We start from the raw sequence: 23,415 nt of genomic DNA on the forward strand, positions 1-23,415 counted from the left end.
GTATATAGTTTCTCCAGATTATTAAACTCTAATGGTTATTAATTTGACGGGCACAACGACCCGTATCAAAGGATGGAAGTACACTGAATTTATGACCTGGGTTATGTACGATATTAACCAAAGCAATCGTCTGTGGTGTGGGATCTGTGAAAGCAATACTTCCAGGAATAGTCCAAACCCACACCAGGACCACAATGAAACACATGTGCACCTCGGCAGACGAATGGGTCAGTGTTTTCACAGCTGGGCCAAAGAAGCCAGAAGCCAGTGCTAGCGGTGTCCATCAGCATGTCGGTGCGTGTCACCGGCTCGAGGCGGCACATTAGCCCCACTGGCTCTCACACACTTTGGCATTGTAGTGTTTTCAATAGGATTAGCCCCTATTATCCTCTGAGGCCGTGCGACTTACAGCTTTAACTTCGGAAGCCCGGACCTGCTGATACCTTTCACAAGGTAAATAACTGCTGCCGAGGATGTCGGCGGGAAAACAATACAAATGGAGCTGAAGACTAAAAAGTTCCCCAAAACTATATTTGATCTCTGTCCAGGTTTGTGGAGGGAGAGGATATTTTCAGAGTGCTGCTTTTCCCATCTGTATGACCACAGCGCTGGTCTGCTCTGCCTGCATCCTTCTACTCAACCGTTCCCACGCCTCTTTCTCAACTAAATACATATTTAGGGAAATACTGAGCTGCAAATCACATGCCCAGCTCCCTTCTGCCCAAAGCCCATTACTCAAAGCCTCTCCAAAAGCCGCAGCAGAGCTGAACTTTTTGTTGCGACCTAGTCTACTATACAGAACTGAAAATTGATAAATCTCATTTCTAGGATGGCGACTCGCAACTGTTTTGTCACATAACAATGAGTGAACTTCAAGTAACATCCGACTTACGACCTGCTCGACTTACATCCACCCGTACTTACGACCACGGCCAGCAGATGTCAATGTCTGGCACCACAGCACGTAGCAGCCCGGCATCGCGTACGACAATTATGGCAGCACAGTATCCCAGCATCTCACTCTCACACAGAGATCTACCACTACAGTAGCACCTATAACCCTCGCGTCGGCTATTTTGAATGGCATTCCACTCAGGTCCAATCTGACTTACCACCAGTTGGTCAGAACCGATCATAAGTCGGAATATGAAGGGGTTGACAAACATCAGGTAGTGTTGTAAATAGTTGTTTGAAACTCAACATTTTAATTTTAATACCTCAAAATGTGGATTGAAATATGCATTCAGCCAATCCAATCTAGCGTTGCATGTTGACGCATTAGGTTTTCAATGGAAGTACATGTTCTGCCTTCCGCGGCATATCCTGACACCGTGGGCAGCGCAACACAAAAAAAAAAAAAAGGACGCGGTTAGGTAAGCCATGGGATGGCGCTCCTTCCGCTGCTCATAAAAGCACAGTGACTTTCTGACGGCTCCAAATAAGATAGACACGTGAAGGTCCTATAAATTGCAACTGTTGTCAATTGTAATTTCCAGCCTGGAATGCTACACAGGACACTTTGCGTCCACACGCAGCGTCAGTATAGGACGCAAAAGTACGCTTTCCCGACGTCAATATATTACGCCATGGGCGCAAGGATGGTTGATTTCTCTTCCTCCAGTCCATTTTGAAATGTTCCTATACTTTTGAACATCTTGAGTAGCGACGGTCCTGTAGCCATACAGTATAGAGTCGTGACGTCACGTGTCGAGTCATGACTCTGTTGGCAGCCCACCTTGTTTCCCATCATCCCCCTTGTTTGTTCCACTCCTTATTTGGTGGCACATTTTGTCGCGTTGACAGAACAGTTTTGTGAGTCGCTGTTTGAATTATTCTTATTCAGGACATTCAGGACTGCTGCTTTAAAACGCTGTTTACTCTTTTGAAATGTAACATAAATCATCCGTGGCAGAGGAAAAAACAAGTTAACCGCACCACAAAAAAAGCTAGCCAATGAAAAGGAAACAATACTGATCAAACAAATCTTGACAAACATTCCACGCAAACACATAAAAGACAAACCACACACTTCTAAAAAGGGAGGACTATGCGTTTCTAACAACATAAAGAGGATCCTCATTCAGCAAGGATCTTCTTGGTTATTTGTTTTACAAACGTGTTGTTGGCGTTCATTGTGGAAAAAAGAAATCGTTGCAGTTAAATATCTGCAGCAGCCCACATCAGTGTCTGACCCACATCTGTGCATCATAAAGATCAATGGTTTGACGCTCTGTCCATTAGCAAAGTTACCACTCTGCACTTTATACATCCCAGGGCAAATTAAAGCAGGAAGCACTTGCTTACGCCTTTTCGTTGTTTGGACAAATGAATGAGGAATGAGCTGGAGTGTGTAGTGGAGCTGTTCTCTGAGATCAAGCGGAGCAGCGGAGCCATTTGCACACTGTCGACTAAAGGGCTGCAAGTGTATGCAGGAGTGATGAATAAGACCCTGGCACATCACATCCAAGAAACTCTAATGCACTCCCACAAGACATAAACAGATAAGGGGTGTGTGGATGCAGTGGCAAGGAAAGAGAGAGGGAGAGTGAGAGTGAGCGAGAGAGGGAGTTTTCCGAATTGTTATTGGAGCCGAAGAAGTCATTTCTATCTTAAAGGGTTCCAGATGTTCAGCAGCCTCCGTGAAAGAGACAGCGTTTGGAGAGGAATCAAGGGGAAGGGAAGAGTATTTATCTGAATGTCCTCCTCCAAATAGTCCTGTACTTCTGTGGGAGCATGACTTCATACACGGGTGTGGGGTGGGGGTGGTGAGAGTGGGTGTGGGGTGTCAGGTGGTGAGGAGGTAGAGGGGCATGTGGCTCAAACAAGCCAGTTTTAGACCCATAAAAAGCTGGGGTGGTCAGAATAATGGGCTGTTGTTATTGCACTCACACACACACTCACACACACACACGGAGCGGTCGTTTTTAAACCCACCGAAATAGAGCGAACCCAACCAAGGGGACATCTGGTGAAACACACTGGGACGGCGGCTGTGTTTCAGCTTATTTGTGATGAAACAGCTCCAGCTTCAGCATGTGACTTAAGACAATCCAACGGCAACCGATGTTTTAATTACTTGCAGGCAAACAAAAAAATGAAATGGACTGCAGATGTTTGTACGACACAGCGGAAAAAAATTGGGTCGTGTCTAAACAATAACACCACGCTAATGTTTCAGACAGCTTCCTTTCCTCAAATGCCAATAATTATACGAGGAAGGGGAAGTTTGAAAGTATCTGAATCGGCGGACACGTGTCAAACGCAAGGCACGGGAGCCAAATTTGGCCATCAAAATTATTTTCTTTGGCCAGCAGCTCTTGCAAATACAATACAAAATAAACAAAGCAATTTTAAATATGTTAAGTATTGAAACGTTGCTATAGAAGACGGAGAATTTGTTAGTTGAAACTCTTCATACCTCCAATAATTGAACAGGAGAATGGCACCGCATTGGTTTTACACTCATATATATGTGGTTAAATGAAAAAGATTGTCAGAGAATGTGTACCACGTTGGTTTCAATACGTTTGAATTGGATTCAATGTTGTTGTTGTCAAGTCTCATAGTTTGTTTTTTCCCAAACAAACGTGCATTCGCATGCTGATGTGAGAAGGCAGAGCAGACTGAATATATTTCCCCCATTAAATAGCCACATTATATTTCATGAAGTCAAGAAAGGAATACTGTGTTGGACCTGTCAGTCATGAGGGGACAGCCAGAACACTGTAAAGGAGATCACCGATGACAATGTTATTGAACATTTTGATAAACTATCTAGAAGTTATCGCCCATCTTTCTCATTTGTTATGTACCAAGAATTGCTGCTTATTCATGTAGTGAAATGCAGATGATGCTATTGGTTTTTCAAAAACACTTTGCCCCAAACTCACAGATATGCAACAGCCAGTTTACATGAGAATAAATACAGGCTCTAACTGAACGCGTGTGTCCAAGTATGCAAGTACCAGGAGTTAAGTGCCAGCTAAGTTTGGCACCGCTGATGCTCCTAAACCATCCTCCTGCCTGCAAACAGTTACCCCTTCAGGAAGGCACTTTCGTTCAGAAGTAATTGCGGCTCTGTGATAGCGGCGTGGTCAAGTTAATTTCCCTCTTCCTCTCCTGCCGTGTCGTGCGTGCGCTCTGTACTTGCTATCCCAGCATTTGTTTTCCCTCTGTGCATTAGGCTAAGCTGCACAATCACACAACAAAAGACTATTGTGCTGAAACTCAAACAGGCTCGGCTCCGGGGGGGTTGGTAGTGGAACGCAAACATAGGCTGGCAGTGGATACATTGTCCCAGCACAAGCCCATGAATCAACTGAACACTAAGCTGCCAAAGGAGCGTCGGAAAATAGGAGCAAGCCAAGCAGGGTGTGACAGAGCGGAGAAAGAGATGATTGTGAGGAGATGCTGCAGAAGCAGGGCCGGAAGCACATCTGGAACTGAGCTCTGGCTGTGTAACGGAAGCAGCGACGGACACTGGAAGAGGGTCGGGTCAGTGCGGTGCGCATCATCCAGCCTGCAGCAACCTGGGTGCACAAGCACGCAGGTCCAAATGCGGAAACTTAGACAAGCAAGTTAATGTGCTCAACACAGAGCGCAGCATTGATTTGCTCCTGTACCGGACAATACTTTCTTTGTGCGTATCAGATGCCTCCACTCTCTTATTTTCCTGTGCCGACAAGTCAGATTAAAATAGAATCAATCATTCACACACAAAGACTTGCTGTTGAATACAGGAGGGCAGTATAGTGCAGAGCGAGGGAAACAGTGGGTGCCATCGTGAGTAAAGCTCCACCAGCCAAAACAGTTGGGGGAGCAGCATACAGCCAATCTGATAATCCGGGATTATATGTTTTCATTGAGTCAACCAAAACTAAACTTTGGATACCCCCACAAGTCAAACAACTCCCACAGGTCTGGTTAAACTCACAATTCAAAATGAATTCGAAAACTAGTCCACTCTAATCTACTGTAATATTTGTCACAGACGGAGTCGACCAGTCGTGACGTCATCACTCTTTTAGTACAATCCACGGTAAGAGGAGAAATGGCTGAGGCCATGTGACCATCACCACCCAAAACCATGGCACCATTTCACACATCAAAGGACACATACCTTTCACAACACATTTTGAGCAGTTAAAACTCAAAGTCAAGGGGGAGAGGGAGATTTCGGGGTCACAACTCTTATTTAAAATCGAGTTTCAATGCAAAGCGATTTTATTCGTAATTTGACTGTAAAGTTTCTATGCAACATTTGTAAAGTTTTACACACTCATCCAAGCGAAATGACGTTGCAAATGTACCATAAATGCAATCTCTGTTGTGTCATATTAGTTTTGCAATGTCCAGCTTGGTGTTTCTCAGAATTTGAGAAACCCCTAAATTACGCCAAACTCTAGCCTTTACTGAAGACGGAACTTGGATGTCCTTCTCTGACATCTTTGTATTGTGTACGTTCATGAACGGGCTGCACTGTGACGTCAGGAGGTGACACTTGGTTAGGATTTCCTTTGTCTAAAACCCATTATGGGACATTTTAAATCAGTCTGAATCGTAGCAAATGAGAATTGTGCCTGGATTTCAGCCACACCCCTAAGAGTCTAGTCAACTATCAAAGTAACCACCAGTTGCAGCCCTGTACCAGACGGTGATTTCCATGAGAATCCCACCTGAAACTTTATGACCAATGACAATTGAATAACGCATATTTACCGTTGGCGTTCTTCCCGCAGATCAGGTGCTCGTAGTGCTGAAGGACTCCCCACAGTTCCGCGTCATTGTTCACCACACCGTCCAGGGCTTCTGCGCTCACCAGGACATGACCTGACCCCGGGTCCGGCCCTGAATGACCCCTTTCCGCCATCAGCACGCGGGCTCCAATCTCCTCCACCAGAGCTTCCATGCAGGCGGTCATGCAGATGGCAGCGTACTCGTGGATGCGCACGGATATGCGCGTGTCCACCATCCAGCGGAAGAAGCGTCCGACAGAGAAGGCGAGGCCGCAGCGGGCGGACTTGCCCTTGCTCAGCAGCTCGCCCGCGCTCATGCTGTACAGCGAGATGGCTTTGACCGTGGCGCACACGCAGTGGTCGGCCAGCGCCCAGCTGAGCACCAGGCGCATGGCGCTCTGCACTTCGAAGCGCGTGCACCGGCAATGCATGACGCTGAGCCGCTGCGCCTCTCTGGAGACGCGGATCAGAGCCTTGCGCAGGAGCGCGGAGAGCCGCTTCACCGCCTCCGGAGAGAAGACGTGTCCAGCTTTGCCACTCTCGGCCACTCTGCGCAGGACTCTCGCCACCTCGTCCTCAGTCCAGGGAAACTCCTCCAGCTCGGGCAGGCGCGGACACTTGGAGAAAATGTCCTCCGGGTCTTCGGGCAGGACGGTGTTGACGGTGTCCCAGCTGTTGTTCCTGCTGTTCATGGAGCCGGAGTAGTACCACCAGGTGCCCCGGTGCGGGGTGGTCGTCGTCACGAAGGGCTGCGAGTTGGACTTGGAGGAGGAGAGGCTGAGCGACTTGCAGGAGTCACCTGCCCCGTACCCGGAGTCCAGCGTCAGGTCCTCCAGCGTCTTCATGTTGCTCACTCCGGCCATGCTGCTCACCTGACTGTCAGTCGAACTCCACCAAGCTGGACGAACTGGTCACACCGGCGAGCGCGCGCGCGACATGCCGTCACTCGCGATCAAACACACCTCGGAAGGAAGCGTCCTCCTTCCTCATTTCAACTTCCACCTGCTCTCCGGAATTCAATCATCCACCGTGGTCCAGTTCGGTTCCGAAAACTCGCCCGGAGCTGCGTTCAGTCAGGCACGCGCGGAGAGGTCTGAGTCTCCCTCCTCGCTTCTCTCCCGGGAGGCGAGTCTGAGCCGGGAGGGCGGAACTGGGCTCCAGATGTGAGCGGGGGCGCGGCCACCGCTGACTGACAACCGGGACCAGCCAATCAAAACCAGAGCACTGTTGCGCTCAGCCAATCACACGTCTTTTTGAGCACAAAACTTTATTTTCTGAAGAAAGGTAAACAAACAACAGCAACTGACTTGACCTGTATGTTTGGTCGACACACGGGGATCAGCAGCTCATATCGACCTCTCTTAAACACACAAAGAAAAGTTCTACACGAACGTGAATCTAAAAACGAACGATATATGATGAATTCCCAAACAGCCCTTGTTGTTTATCGTTTATTTATTTATTAGTGACCTCTATTGTTGTTGTTTATTTTTTATTCATTTATTTATTAATATTATTATTTCACCAAATGTTGTACCAATGCACTTTCCTAGTCCTCACTGATCTTGGCAAGAAAGCTGATTCTGATTCTGAATGTGGTCCTGACAAATTCCACCATTATAACTTGAATTACCAGGTGGTCTTGTGACCCTGACATCAGCGGGGGGAGTTGGCCCCTTCTCCCCTACTGTCTTCTAGTGAAACCAAAGCTGTAAATCCAGTGTGAGTCGTGAAAGAGGCGGGGACGTGTTCCGATTTGATTTCAGAAGGTTTGAAGGCTGCACCGAATGAAAAGACTGCTGCGAGTCCTGAACGGATTTAAATAGGTGAACAGTAGAAAAGTCAGTCCTAAAGACTCAAAATATCACATGGGTTTCATTGCAAAACATGCTCATTTAAACTGGCGTGAATGTAGATATATAGCACATGCTACACTGTTTTGGCGTCACATGACTCATCATCATTTGGAGGACAGAGCCTGCAGTCGTTCTCGCCAGGGCACGTGACCTTTTGACCATATTAAAAGGTCACTTGTAACTATAGGACTGAGTTACATCGGAGGCTAGATGAGGCTAGAAAACCAATGTTGCTCGAGCATCTTAACTTTCTTCTTGCCTGGCCCTTAAAAATCATATTTAAACTGTTCTTTTACCAAGATATTTGCCTCTAAGAAATCCATGATAGTTATGAATTAAAGTGTAAATGTTTCAATAAACATGACAAATATATGATCAACTTCCAGTTTATTTTATAGTGTCATGGCAGAACTACACTTGTTGCTATCTTCTCATACTATATTTTTATTCTGTTGGCTTGACGCCCCCTCACAGCCGCCACAGTACAGTATGTAATGCAGCTTCAGATATGTGCTTTATAAAAACAGACAAATCTTAAACGTGAAAAAGATGCCTTGACTGCGTTACAAGAGGAGCCCACTGTAAAAACAGAATTTAATGTCGTTCTTGAGTTCAAAATAGAGGCTACTTTCCAAGCAAAGTCACAAATCCTCTTAAGAAACTTTGTTTGAACTGCTGTTCATGCGTTATTCTGGGTCAGGTTCCGTAACACCCTGGAGATAGATCAGAGCAAACATGGTAAAGTAGCGTCTGACAACCTGCCCCTCACAGACAGGTGTGGCTGGTGTCCACCGGGACAAAGTCTTCATGCCGTTGCATAATGGTCACAGTATAGAACACGAGGCGGTGGGTGGACGTGACTTGACAGGAAGCTTTTCTTGTGTTTCCATGTATGTTCCGAAAATGGAAAAACCCAGTCACCCACAGGGAGTCAGTAAACACATTGACACACTGTTGGGCAACAGCCGTGGGAACCGTTCACCTTTGAGGAAGCACAGAACTGTGAGGACATTGTGAGGGTTCGCACTTGCCTCATCCAGGACCAGAACCCACGTCACTTCTCAGAGTGGGTGAGTGTTCCTGAGGTGACCCCACCCAGGACAAACTGACCTGTCGAGGGGGGAAAATATCAATATAACTACATCGTTCCAATAATGGATCATTGTGAGGGGTTGGTTTCATGTCAGCGTGGGTCTAAAACAGAAGAAACTGAACGCTGATGTCAGGCCAATTCGCTAATAAAAAAGCCATGTGGTTTCTTTCTGTCGTGACACTAGAGTTGCTCTCTTCAAAACTGGCTTCAGCTGGATTGTGTTTGCAGCTGAAGACATATGAAGAGTCTCAACACACTTTTTTTATAGTCGTCTCCTCAAGCTGATTCACCTGAATGACGTCATTCCGGATCAGCTGGTGAAGGTCACAGTTGGCTCAGAAAAGAGGAAGTTATTGCCAGTACTTTGAGTCATTCCTCAGATGGTGCGTGTTTTAAAGGACCGAAACCTTCCTGCTTCCCCGAAACCCAACTGCTATTTCTGACGTCGACTTGCTGCCATGACTGGCCGTGTGTTCGTTGTCGTCCGTGTGGATGCAGCACCACCGTGTGGCCAGAAGCGGGAGGAGGAGATGAAGAACAGGAAGTAGCGCGAGTTTCAAGTTGCCCAACAAAAAAGGATCTTTTACATTTTTCGCAGCACATGTTTGCATTTCGACTAGATTGTTAATACTTCTTTTACCTAGGTGGAGATATTTGAAACATAAAAAACAAACAGACAAAAAAACATGTAATTTAATCTTATAATAGTTATGAAATTGCGTTATTTCATTGCCTTCTAACCTCACTATTTTATCACGAGCTAGCTTGTTTATGGTATTTATTTTTATGTATTTAAAAAATATTCTATATTTTTACATTTTAAGTCGGTTCTACAGTGATGTGAATTGTAATACAATTTTTACTTTTAAATATATGACATTTTTTTAAATATATTGCTTTATTCTAGACAAGAACACATTTCTACCTGCAAATCCTCTTGACAAACTTTGTGTGGTCTTCTATGCATGTGTTATTCTGGGGCAGGTTCTGTAACTCCCTTGAGATAAATCAAAGCAAACATGTTAAAGTAGCTTTTAACAACCTGCATTTCAACACTGTGCACTCAGAGACAGGTGTGGCTCGTGTCCACAGGGACACAGCAAGAAAGCTCTTGGCTGACATGAGCACTGACCAACATTTTAGCTTCACTTGTTGGGCATTTGTGAAACTCCAGAAAGTGTTTAGAATATTGTGCTACATTCGACTTTTGTTTGTAGTTTTGAGCAAACCTTACCAACCTAGTGTTTTTCTGGTTCAGTAAACGCAAAGAATCGCACAAATGAAACACTTTACATACATTCTCCGGTTGACAAAATATTGAGATCCACCTGGGCGTGTGCATAAAATTTTATTTGCAAAAAAACAAACTGAAAATAAAAAGTACAATACATTCTTAAAACCTCTGTATCTCTACAAAACAATTTCACAGAAATTACCTTGGAATGTATATCCCTATGTTCTCCACTTCTTAAACAACTCCATATATATGTTGTGTCGGCGCTTCTCCGGCCCCGTGTCAGCCGAGTCAGAGGCCTCTGAACAATCAACAATCATTGACCCTCCGAGACTCCGACATGAGTGACACGTTGCAGGTCGAGAGCCAGTCGTGATCCTGACATATCAGCTAAAAACACTGAGGCCCTGCTGTCCTGCAGCTGCCAATGAGATTCCATTATATCCTCCTTCCCTCTCAGTAGTCATAAGCAATGAACCTCCCTTTGAAAAATGGCAACCCTGAAGCTGAATCAGTGAGAGCACACCGAGGGCCCTCTGCCTTGCCTCTACAGGTACACACCAAAAGCACATGAGTCACTCCTACTGTGTGAGTATACAGCGACAATACGGCCTGCTGATGAATAATAAAGTCATTCGCCTCATTCCCTGCGCCTTGCACTCACTAGTTTAGCTCTTTAAAAGTCCAACCCTGATGAAGGCACACATTTTGTAAACCAGCCACGGCAGAAACAACGGTCTAATCCTCAACAGCAACACGTGTGATTCATGAACAGCTTAAGATAAGTGGCACATCAGCCGTGTGCTGCTTGATGAACGGATGAAAGAGAAGTAAACCGCCGATTAAAATAAGCACCATTTTAGCCAGTGTTTTGGAAATAAGACACCATAAAATGAATCTATTTATACAGCAGAGCAAACTCATCATTCTTACCTGAGTGTTGTAGCCGAGACCCAGTGGAGACGAGACCATGACAGGAGCATACAGAGACCAAGACCAGGAGTCTGAGGGCCCAAGACTGAGTCGAGATCATGACCATTGAGGACGGGGGGCAGGACTAAGACAAAGACCATGCTGACGACAGATCAAACTACTACTTTGTTCCAATGACATGACTTCAGTTCTAGATTATTTTCCCATTTCTTTTGCACTTAAAATACTTCCAGGTTCACCGTGGTCTTGGTCTCGCCGCCCCTCACCCTCTTGACTAGGCTACTGCATGCTCCGGTCTCGACCTCCTCTTGGTCTCAGCTACAGCACTAGTAGCTACAGATCTATTTGGGAATTCCAAACATTCCCAGCCACTCTCACTGACTGGAGACCAGACGGACGCAGCGCCTCTACTCCGAGTCTCCAACAGCGGACTGAGCCCCACCCCCCACGCCCCACCCCCAGCTGCCTCCTCAAATAAGTAACTTCAAGCGTATCCTGTCAACCATGGCCTGGGTCAGCGCCTACATCAGGCAGCTGCTAGACATGATAAATGAAAACTATATTTCTGAGTCTGAGGTATCACCAATGAGTCTCAATAAATAAATATCCATTGCCTTATACTCTTCTCAGTTAAGGCTAATCTAAGCAAGACCGCTGAGGTTTCCCTTAACTGACTACCAAGGCGACAGTACCTCTGAGATGTCATCAAATCTCAATGTTACTTTGAGCTTCAAGCTTCTCACCTCGTCTCTATGGAAAGGTCCAGTCACACAGTGGAGAAACTTTCATCCACAACTGAAATAGTTTGAGCTGCATATAACAGTGTCTTTACTAATGAAGATGCTCCCCACCCCTTTTCATTTGACATCCACGGTTTCAGACTCTGACTCTGACTCGTGAGGCTGTCACCTTTGATTCTCTTCAAGTAGTGACCCCACGCACAAACAAGCATTTCTCCACTTGAGGTAAGGACTCCTTGACTCTTACATCGTCATAAATAACTGCAAAAACAGGAATAAAGTGTGATGCATAAATAGCAGCAGGGCGGAGAAAACGTGAATCAAGTCGATAGCGGGAGAAAAATTCAATTTGATGTGGATTTGAAGAAGTTTGGGCATCTCTGTTGTACTGACACGCAGGAGACACAACAGGGATTTATGACCAAAAACCACCGTCCCAAGCTTGAAGACAAACATTCACATTAGAGCTCTGCAGTCAGAGCCAGTTAAAAAAAGATCTTAGGTTGTCTTCACATCTCCTTGTTAGAAAAAAAAAAAAAGTTTCCACCACTTTGGGTGACACTCTCGCACGCTCATATGTCATTTATGTACATGGACATCCACTCTCGCACACACGCACACAACAGCTGCTCTCCAGTCGGCCTGGAAACATTGCACCATGAAGGACGGAGAGGAGAAGCCGCTCCTCTCTCCCATGACTCAGGACTGTCTGTGTAAACGGCTCACAAAGTTCACACTTCCTCACACGGACAGGAGACGGTGAAACAGACGCTTCCCTTAATGAAGCCCCGGTTTGAGAAAGGCAGAGTTCAGGCAGTGAGTGAGTTGCCACGCGTCTCTCTCTCTCTTTCACACAGCAGGTCTGCAGGTCGGGCTTGGATCTCCCGACAGACACCTCTATCCCTTAGGAGTCTTTTTGTTTTGGGCATTCCACATTCCTCTTTTTGAGTGATAGTAGTGGAAGAAGTTACGCAAGCGTAGTCTTTCCACTTCCAGACCGTTCTGCAGCACCCTGGAGGAGGAGAGAGAAGACAGGCGTCGACAAATTGGTCACTCAACGAGGAAAGTTTCTGGGGTCAAGTAAAGATCAGACATATTGTTTGGACTGACAAGCAAATAGTTTACAATTTCTGTCTATATCAAAAGTACTCTTTTTTATTTATACACATAGTGACCTTTAAGGGGGATTTTATTAAATTATTCAGTCGGAACATTTTTTAAATTATTATAATTATTATTACATATTTAGTAAAATCATCTTAGAATCAACTGATGCCTAAAGTTGTGGCGTAATTTCGTTGACATCTTTATTGACTGAATATTGTTTTCAGTACTTGTCCTTATTTAGTAAATAAACTGCATTTTAAAAACATCATTCCATCTTATTGATGCATTTTTTTTTCCTCGAAAAAAAAAAAAATCTCATTCACAAACGAAATAAATCTCTGGGCATATGTAAAAAAAAAAAAAAACTCAATGAATTTTTATTTACTTACTATACTTTTTTTTTGGTGTATTTCTTGTGGACACTTTTCTAATGTCTACTCCACTTCACATGTGTAAGATGGATATTATCTGTACTACTGTTCCCATGCATTTCACCACTCTAAACTCTTATTGTGACAATATTGGCAAACCTTTTCCCTTATTTCCACGTCTTTTTATGAACCCATTTAGCATTTATTTTATCTTTATAATTTACAACCACACTCAGAATCGAAAGAAAAATGCAATGAGCTCCATTGGACAGCAGGGGGCAGTAGTGCTACGGCTCTACCTCAACGCAGGCCGAGGAGTGAGTGGCAAAGGGCCTGATGGAGTGTTTCTGCGATTCAGAAGAGAACAATGTGACCGCAACTGGTCACGGATGTGGCGGTGGCCTATCGAACCGCAGAGCGACATGAGTGACACAGCAAGTTCTACTGAAGTATAAAATGATGACGCCGCACTTTTCAACCGTTTGCTTGCTTGTTTTTGCATCCTCTCCAGTAATATTTCCGTCTACCTCGGTCATGAGAACAACGAAATGTGTGCGCCACCTGTCCAACAGCTCCCAGTCCTCTCCACCCCAGCGATCTTTGAACTCCTCCGTGTTCATCCCCCCGATCTTATCGAAGTCTGACTTGTAGATTCCAAACAGGCCGAAACCATTGACCTCCCAATAACCTGTGCGGTGCAACAAAAACACAAGGCGGAGAGTCAAATCTAGCACACGCTGCTGGAGGCAGAGGGCGTCTGAAAGAGTGGTACCGTCGGGCTCGCGGGGGGAGCTCCCACATCCCAGTCTCATGACGATGGGAGCGAAAGCCAGGCGCCCCTCCACGCAGTGCTTCCTGATGCTCTCCAGGATGTTGAGCGGGAAGTGGATGTGCAGGTCACACAGGAAGACAATACTGTGGCTGTCCTAGAGGGCGCACAAGAGCAGGACACGTTCACTTAAATAGAGAGCGTTTTTCTTTAGGGAAGATGCAAATGACATCACATTAGTTGGTTATGAAGACGTCTGCAGAAGAGGCTCTCTGCGCCGCAGGTCACCCGGAGATGAGTGACAGCCTTGTCATTGCACCATGACAGCCCTGACACTCAACTGACGGCTCAATGTCTGTCCGAATACCCAGATGCTCCGCAGCCAATGGGTGTGAGTAGGAGGCTGTCTCCTTCACTGGACTCACAAATAACCTTTGAAAAGCTGAGGATGTGACAGCTGTGACAGAGGAGAAGTGGCTAACTGTCGCAGTGATTCCCTGACATCCAGAGTCGGGCGGAGCGACGGGGAGCAGGAGTCTGAAGGATCAGACTGTGGCCTCTGACTTGAGACTGAGCGCCAGACCACGATCTGTCTGTCACTCAGTAAAGGGTCAGTTCGAGGGGTTGACCTTGACTGAGACGCTGCCCTGCCACAGCACATACTCTTCACCGCCCACTGTGTTTGTTCCTCTAACCTCAATAGTGTCCACTCCGATCTGCAGTCCAGCCGAGCGCTCGAAGTTCCCTTCCCTCCTCAGATATGCATATCTGTGTAAAACAACAGGTGTGTTTGTTATTGTTCATATGAGTCCAGAAGGTTTGAGTCAGCCGGCACTGACCTCGGGACGCTGCTGTCTCTCAGAGCCTGCTCGACGTCCATGTCGTCGCTCTCAAAGTCGACGATGATGATGCTGAAGTTATCGTCCTTGGTTTGCTGGTGGAGGTTCTCCATGTCGGAGATGAACTGCTGCACCCAGCGTGCCTGGTTTTTCACTGAAGAATTGAAGAAGTAATGAAGTCACAGGAGCAAAAAACAAGCGCTAACACAGAGAAAATAGGTCCAACTGAACCCTTTGTTTATGTTCAAATGCTAGCAGGAAGAAGAGGGTGAGGGATGGGCGATAACTTATTATACACGATATACCCTCAAAAACGATCTCCGCGATGACAATTCTGCATATCATGAGAAACGCAATAATGCGGCACACTCGCTACATTAGACTCACATACGTGAACACGACGACCCCATGGTGCCGTGCCTTGGATATATATATATATATATATATATATATATATATATATATATATATATATAGAGAGAGAGAGAGAGAGAGAGAGAGAGAGAGACCAAACAGGATTTGACTGTGATCACAGCTTCAATTGTTGCAGGTCCCCGTGGGACCAATTGGACACCAATAATAGACGTTTTTATCAGGCTGCAAACGCCTCAATATATGGCTTTAAATGCATCAAAGTTATTCCTGACAAGTGAAGTCTGACAGCCTCTTCAAACTTGTCGTGTTTATTGGTGGCCTACCTGGCACCACGAAGTGCACCATCACATCCTTCCTCCACTGCAGCATGACCGGCTGACACAGCAGAGGCTTGGCGTAGACGGTGCTCCAGGGAGTCGCCACAGGCCTCGCAGGAGTCTTCGCGGATGGCGGGGGTGGAGGGGCGGCGCGGCTGGACGTGGCAGCAGAGGTGACAGAGGCCGGCGCGGAAGCTGGTACGGCCTCGGTGTTCTCCAAGCTCTCGTCGCCCTGCCTGCCCCGGTGCAGCAGCAGGTAGATGTACTCGGACAGACGCACCACGTTGCGACCTCTCTCCATCAGCTCCAGCTCCACCAGGTAGCGGTTCCCTCGCGCGGAGTCGCGTCTCTTCTCGACGTTGATGATGCGCAGCAGGGTGTAAATCCTGGCGAGCAGACAGGGCCAGAAGCTTGAGAAAACACTCTCCAAAATACAATCAGATCGAAATAGAAAAGCCACCAGTGCGAATACTAATTTACACTCCTTTCTCACAAGTGCATTAATTATTGTTTGTCTGCGGGCAGCTCACTTCAAACAGTGATATTCATGAGCCTGGCCGCAGCAGGGGGTGTTGTCGGAAAATTAGAATGTAGGAAAGTTAAAAAAAACAAAACAAAACAAGTGAAGGTTCTTTGCAGAAGCTACCCAGCTGTTTGAACATTGCACATGGATTTATTTTCTTCTTCATGTACTGTGTTTAGCTCAGAGGTTGAAGAAACAAAGTGTTACAACGTGTTCAGGATCCCACCATCTCTGTCTTCTCTGGACATCTGTCTAGAAGTCGGAAGAGAAACGGAAGTGGGAACTGTGGGAAACACTATAGCAGCGGGTTAATTTATTTATTAATTTATTGAAATGTTAGGTGTTACAGAGGAGTAAGGTTCAGCTTAAGAGAACCTTACTGGCTCCTGTAAGACCAGAGTGATGTCATCTGCCGTCTGTGAAGTCACTTGAAGAAATATATATATATATATTTTACATTTTTATATTTTTCTTTTAATTTTTATAGAAGAAATTATTCTATTATATAAAAAAAGAAACCTACTATAAAGGGCATATATTTAATAAACAAATTTAAATGGGCAATGTCGTTGCAAGAAATGAATGGAAAATATAGATTTATAGTTACAATAGCATTAGAACATGTCACTTTATGTAATTTATAACACTTCTGACCCTTGTTCATACATTTTCAGTCATATTAAGGGATGAACCTGAGAAAAGGAACCGGTTTATAAGAGCTATAAAGTCTAAACTAATAGCATAAACATTATGTGAACGTAAAGGCTTGTGTTTGTGATGAGAGAGAACTATAATTTTTTTATAAACTCAGCTTGGCGTTCCACCATAACAGGCTCATAATGGGGATTATGAGCCATTTAAATTCAATTTTTTTGTAGAAAAATATTCCTACCCTCCGTTTCTCTCGTTGAGCTTCTCCATGTACTGGGCCAGCACGTCCACCACTTCGCTCTCGGCCAGCTGAAGGTTCCCCGACACGTTACACCGCAGGTCGTTCCAGTCGGAGCGCAGGAGCTCAAAGTCCATAGGATTGACTGAAAATGTCCTCTGCCAGTTGATGCTCTCCTCCGCCCAGCCCGGCCTGGACTCCACCTCCTCATAACTGTAGTCAGACAGCTCGCCCTCCTCCGGGTCCGGCTCGGGGATGGAGTGGTTGGTGTCGTGCTCTGTGTCTTCTGGGTCTGGCTGGTGCTCTGTGATCTCCGAGGTCCTGAGATAAGAGGTGACCCGCAGCTGGGTGGTGTTTTCAGTCGTGTTGCTGTGCTCTTGGTGATGATTCAGAGCGGTTTGTGAGTCAGCTTTCGCAGGAAGGTCAGAGGTCACAGTAGTCTTTAAAGCTTGCTCTCCTTTCATTGGGGTTCTGTCTGACTTCACCACCCTGGTTGCCGACTTGTCATTGGGGATGTTGTTGCTTCCGTTGTGGGGCGACTTCCCTCCTCTGGTGGGAGGGTTGGGCCACAGCTGAGGAGAGCTCACCAAACTCCTCCCTCCGGTTATTCCTCCTCCACCTTTGACACCGATATTGACCAGCCTGGTGGTCTTGCCAGTCTGGTAGAGAAAAACCCCCGGGAAGACCTCCCTCGGGTGACGCGACGCCCTCTCCTCCCTCCTCTCCCGCTCCCTCTCTCTCGCAGGCTTCGGCCTGGTGATGTAGATCCTGTTCTCCTCTTTCTTTTCCTTCTTGTTGAGGTGGCGAGGGTTGTTGTGGGCCGAGTTGCTCAGAATCTGTTTGGCACGACTGGCAAGGACAGAGAGGGATGACTTTTGTGGGAAGAGAAGGGAGGACTTGAGTTTACTGGGAACATCGACTCCCTTCTCTCCCTCCCCTCCTCTTCCCTTTATTTCGCGCTCCTCCGGACCAGTGATCCAGGAGAGGGAGCGGCCGTGGACCACGCTGTCGGCGTCTGACGGACGCACCCTCCCAACTGAAGGACTCGCCTTTATTTCAAGCCTCTTCACACGCTGATCTCTCTCCCAAACTTTGTCCTCATCTATATGAGGAAAGCGTCTCCTTTCTCTGTGCCGCAAATGTGTTTTGAATCCTCCATCTTCATCAACTGCTTCCTCCTCCTCCTCCTCTTCTTCTCTCCCTCTGCTGATCGGAGTGGCCCTCAGGTGTTTACGGGTCGGGTTGGAAACATGAGAAGGTTTCTTCGGGGGCTGCGTGCCGACGATCTCCGCCTCGTCCTCCACGTCCACCATCTCCTCTTCCTCCAGGAAATCTTGAATAACAAAGAGGACAAACATCCATTCATCCGTTCATCTCCAGGAGGGTGTTTGCTCTGTTGACGTTACCATCTGGGTTGGGGAAGAAAAACGATCTATCATCGTCCTCCTCATCCATCTTCATATATTTGTAGAAGCCAAACCTGGCAGATACACACACACACACACACACACAGACACAAGCTTAATCTCACAGCAAAGAGTTTCATGGATCGCTGGCGTCACAATTATTTGGCATAATCAGAGTGTCCCCTCTTATATGAGTGACAGAGACAAATGCTCCCTCGGTTTTTCACGTACTTTTCTAAGTAGATGGGCGATTCCCTGTAGAAGCACTTGTTTTCCCGCTCCATGTGAGTGAGTCGGGTGAAGTCGTTGGGGTACACAAAGGACAGGTAGACCTGGAACGAAGGTCAATAAATCATTCCGGATTTGAACCACACAACGTTAAATCCATATGCAGTACTCCCAACTTCCTGAAGGGGGAAGCAGCAGGCAGCGAGTAAGTGCGCTGCAACCCAAGTTGCGTTAAACAGTCGGGTGAAGTTACTTACGAACTGCAGGCCTTGATATCTGGCGATGGGGAAATCCTTCACCACGTAGGTGGGAGAGTAGAGGCAGGCGGGCAGGACGTTTTCCAAACGCGACGGGTTGATCAAAGGAGCTGGAGGTCAGATGTGAGTGTTACTCTTAAAATACACTTGAAATTCAATTGCAAAAGTTATTGTTAAACAAAAAGCATTAGCTGGAATGAAACCAGTCACAGCATAAATGTTTTTAATGGAGGAGGTTTCTGCTCTCTGCTCACATGTGACTCCTGGAAGAGTTTAACCTCCCACACATCAGGCGCATTAGATGGTCACATTGTGAAGTGGTTCATAATTGTCACCAAACATTCCAGTTCAAGCTCATGACGATTATTAGATGAGGGTCGGCTTCGATTTTGGAATATATATTTACGTATATGCCTGAAAGCATCCACTCTAAAGTGGTATTTTAAGTCATCCAAACTAAAATATTCAACTCAGGCCAGCAACACAGAGCACGACTTCATGTGGTCTAATTTAACAAAGCCGACAATTGAGCGCCATAATGAAGGACCGCGTTTCAAAAGGGAAGAATCATAAAAAGCAAATCAATTTACTGCTGTAGAAGTTGTCCCTGGGATCTGGTTTCAGCATGTCGGCGCCGTGCTGCATCACGCCGCCTCTTTCCTGCTCCCTGCGCTGCAGCTCCTCCGGGAGGCGGACATGACTGGCCAGGGTCTGAGGGATGTGGTCCACGCTGTTCATCTTCAGATCAGACTCGTCTGATCAACGCAGATCATAAGACGCAGAGAAGGGAAGGAAGGAAGGAAGGAAAGAACTTTGATCAGAGAAGCAGATTCACAATGAGCTTGATTTGATTTTGACAATGAAGATGAAGGGCTGATTCAATAATAGGCTTTGGAAAGAGGAGACCAGAGGTGCATCAGCCACCAGTTCCACTGTACGTTCGACGACGAGTGGGAGCATCAGTAAAGAACGATGGATGAGACTGTCGTAGGAACGGAAAGAAGGGAGAGGGACGGTCGATAATGACTGATGAAATAGTTTCATAATGAGCGAGTCAGGAGTCATCACGCAGCTTGTCAACAAAACAATTACCTCCGTCACAAAACTGCACGCCAAAAAAGTCATTTCAGTTTGCAGCAGGAACATAACTAATGAAGTCGCTCAGCTCATAAGAACATAAATCCCTAACATGAATCCTGTTACTGCCAAACAATACTGGGGACATTGTCCTAATGAGACACCTGTGACTGTTCTCCACTGAAAAGAAAAACCCTGAAGAGTATGGGCTCCTGCCAACTGGCTTTAAAAGTAAAACAATTACATTTCAGGATCCCAGCTACACAGGGTGAAAGGGGGGGGGCGGGCATAACTTTAAACTCCCTCTCACCAACTGAGTCACCAATAAGCCTCTGTACGTTTCTGGACTGTGGGAGGAAACCAGAGTACCCGGTGGAAAAGAAGAAAAACTCCACCAAGAGAAGACTCACTCCCTAACCAGATTTGCCAAAGGCAAGAATAGAACTTGACTTGTCTTGCTGTGAGGCTGCAGCGTCAATTGCATGAAATGTCCTCTGAATATAAGCGAAGCTCTCTGTTTGTGGAGTTTCAAGTCATTTTTCTCTCCAAACAACACATTTGTTTTGGGGCGAATTACTTATTCATAGAGTGGAGTTTGCTGGTTAGTTTGTCATCAACTTGGGACACTTTCATTTGAGAGCCAGCCAGAGTAGCTTGAGTTGAACGTGTGGATCGACTCCAGTTTAGGGGTTATCATTTGTTCCTTTCATTTATTGATCAACAGTGTCCCATGAAATGGCAGCATTTCATGGCCCACAATTAAAAAAAAAAACCCCAACACTTTTAATGTCACTTTTTGAGGTCATAGCTCAGTCAAACCTGAATGTTTTACATGAATTTCACAAACAACAGGAATTCACCATACACCACATTTATAACAATATTTTACATCCAAAAACGCTACTTCTGAAACGCAATTTTCCTCAGTAAATTTACAGAAAATGTAACCCATACTTCTAACATTTCAATATTATATATATAATTATTGAGAAGTTCCCGACAAAATACCGTGGTGCCATTTGTGCAGAGTGGTATGTGTGTGATGTTTGTAAAATGAGCTTAAAAAGGTCGCTGTGGACATAATTTTTTTCCCATCAAATATTTTGAAATTAAACATTTATTGTTGCAGTAGTTGACCAGCAAAACCAAAAGTCCTACCTGTGTACAGGGAGATGTAGGCAGAATCTATCACTTCGTACTTCAGACCAGGAAGAAATGGGCGCCACTGTGTGAACACAACAACAGAGCAACATAAGACAAACACTCAGAGAGCGCAGCCCTCTGCCAAGCGGCTCATTCCAACCCAAAGGAAATGCCCCCGTGTTATTGTCCTTCAGTTATTCTATCCATATAGCTAGATACATTCCTTTGCACTTGAAATATGATTATAAATAAGAAAGAGTTCAACAGGACGGTAGGTGGCAGTAGCTTCCAAAGATTTTCCTGCACAACTTTGCAAGAAAGTTGGTTGAGTCGGGGACAAGACGTGGACTCAACTGGTGATGGGTAGATGAGATTTCATGAGACAGTATTGCAGGGTTGATGAAACAGCGTCCTGATTTTCAAAGGCCACTAGATGGCGCTCTTGGTTTAGAAATTTAGATTTAAGTTTAGAAAGTTTCATTGAATTAGTTGTTCAAGTCCAAACATTTTACAGCAGACGGTGCCACCTGGTGGCCTCTGAAAATCAGGGCACTGTTTCACGAAACCTCATTAACACTTCAATACTGTGTCATGAAACCTCATCTACCCATCACGACCATGTACTGACATCAACATGGCCCAAACATTTGGTTGAAATCCTCTTCAAGTTATTTTTGCTGACAGACAGATAGACAGACAAATAGCGGAAGTGGCGAGACACCAACCTATTGATCTGAGCGGGATCACAGGAGACATGGGACGCAGGAATGTTGTACGAACACAAACAAAAGACAATGCGAAGCGGGAAACAGGAGCTAAAACTCCGAAAATAGATCACAAACCACACAAAAATAGAGCCTCGGTGACAGGTAGTGCGAGAGTAATGGCCTGAAAACAACCACATGCAGGGAGAACGGCGACAAGAGAGGGACAAGCTACAATCATTTTAAATAGATTTCACAATTACCATGTCAGTTCTGGTTACCAGGGCTATAATTACAGGAGACAGGTCATTTTCCGACACTTCCAGTCAGGAATACAAACACAAACACTCCCCACTGGACCGTGACCACTGCAATGTGTGCACCAAAGTGAATACTAGGAGCTAAAACCCAACACTTTGGCTAAGAGAATATACAAGTCAGACAAATAAGGACGACAAGTCACATTGAGCAGCAGCAGCAGGAGCGGCTCAGCGGGCCTCCCAAGACTTCACGGTTTGTGCCGCTATTTCACGCTGATTCTCGTCAAGGACAAGTCAGCGTGTCGTCACAGCCGCATGTGAGAAAGGGCAAAAACACTCACCCATGAGATTTCATATTTATTTCAGCCAATAAGGGGAAAGTTCAAATGGTAATTAGAGATGTTAATGCGGCGCGACCTGGCGGAGGAGGAATACATGACAACAGGCGAGAGGAAGCCTGTCAGCGCACGCGACATGTTGCCGTCCTCTGCTCGGCACACGTCATGTTGATTCCACTGCTTAATAGGCAGGTCTGACTTTAGAAGTGGGTATTTTGTTTTCATATTTTTAGGCATCTATGAACGCTTTTGTAAAACCTATTCATATCCCGAGAATCCCTTCATCCAATCTATGAATTCCAGCTCTGATTTGAGATGACATGTAACATTCGACTTACGACCGGGATCGGTTCCGACCAACCGGATAAGTCGAATGCTATTCAAAATAGCCGACGTGAGGGTTATAGGTGCTACTGTAGAGGTAGATCACTGTGTTAGAGTGAGATGCTGGGATACTGTGCTGCTGTAACTGTTGTACGCCATGCCAGACATTGAATAAAAAAAAATAAAAAAAAGCATCTGCTGGCCGTGGCCATAAGTACAGGTGGAAGTAAGCCGGGCAGATCGTAAGTCGGATGTTACGTGTATAGCATTGTGGGGTGTGAGATTTGCACGAGCTCCCTGACCTCATGTTTAACAGGGGGAAACGGAAAATCAATATCCAAGTGGGAATAATAGACAGCACCTGATGGCATGAGGAAACCAGCAGCGTGGCTTTATCACTTCTCATCATGTCTCCACCACCTGGTGACACAATGAGACTTTGATATTGCTTTTATTCGGACGGCCATCGTTGCCGCCGCCTCCGCTGTGAAACCAATTTCTTCGATTCACTCTCGTCGACGCTTCATTTAAACGAAAAGATTATTTGTTGCGCTCGCTCCTTTTAATCAATGTGTTCGCCCCTGAAACGGATTAGAGGGTGTTTTGTTGGTGTGAAAGATTCAAGAAATGGAAAAAAAGTTCCAGTTAATGATCAAGCGGACTCTTTAAAGGCACATGTTTTATTATTCCGATGCAGAAAAATGTGCAGTGCTGCTGCTGAGGACGGGAGAGACGTTGGGCCGTTCACCTTTGGGACGTGAGAAAAAAAGCAACTCTTGATTTAATAATCACAGTCCCTTGAGGCTGAACACTGTCGCACAAGCACTCGGACTATTTCCATCATGGTGAAATCGATTTGAAGCACAGCAGTCAAATTCAATCATGGAGAAGGTGAAA

At 45.8% G+C, this 23,415-nt stretch overlaps 2 protein-coding genes across 2 annotated transcripts in view; both read right to left on the bottom strand.

The window, feature by feature from the left end:
- abtb2b (ankyrin repeat and BTB (POZ) domain containing 2b) overlaps window positions 1–6,851 on the bottom strand; it is a 37,203-nt gene extending 30,352 nt beyond the window's left edge. Inside the window, exon 1 of the mRNA XM_053886050.1 lies at window positions 5,719–6,851. Coding sequence (XP_053742025.1) covers window positions 5,719–6,598 — 880 coding nt within the window. The 5' untranslated portion in view covers window positions 6,599–6,851. The remainder of the gene's footprint in view (window positions 1–5,718) is intronic.
- A 5,267-nt stretch (window positions 6,852–12,118) lies between these two features.
- Window positions 12,119–23,415, bottom strand: part of b4galnt4a (beta-1,4-N-acetyl-galactosaminyl transferase 4a) — a 140,361-nt gene continuing 129,064 nt past the window's right edge. The window contains exons 9-20 of the mRNA XM_053886676.1: window positions 20,908–20,974; window positions 19,263–19,427; window positions 18,673–18,782; window positions 18,419–18,519; window positions 18,188–18,261; window positions 16,785–18,114; window positions 15,376–15,755; window positions 14,678–14,831; window positions 14,534–14,606; window positions 13,842–13,995; window positions 13,631–13,757; window positions 12,119–12,603 (exon numbers count right to left, since the gene is read on the bottom strand). Of these exons, the coding sequence (XP_053742651.1) occupies window positions 12,489–12,603; window positions 13,631–13,757; window positions 13,842–13,995; window positions 14,534–14,606; window positions 14,678–14,831; window positions 15,376–15,755; window positions 16,785–18,114; window positions 18,188–18,261; window positions 18,419–18,519; window positions 18,673–18,782; window positions 19,263–19,427; window positions 20,908–20,974 (2,850 nt within the window). The 3' untranslated portion in view covers window positions 12,119–12,488. The remainder of the gene's footprint in view (window positions 12,604–13,630; window positions 13,758–13,841; window positions 13,996–14,533; window positions 14,607–14,677; window positions 14,832–15,375; window positions 15,756–16,784; window positions 18,115–18,187; window positions 18,262–18,418; window positions 18,520–18,672; window positions 18,783–19,262; window positions 19,428–20,907; window positions 20,975–23,415) is intronic.

This window comes from Synchiropus splendidus, chromosome 14, assembly GCF_027744825.2.
Source record: "Synchiropus splendidus isolate RoL2022-P1 chromosome 14, RoL_Sspl_1.0, whole genome shotgun sequence".
Lineage (NCBI taxonomy): Eukaryota > Metazoa > Chordata > Actinopteri > Syngnathiformes > Callionymidae > Synchiropus > Synchiropus splendidus.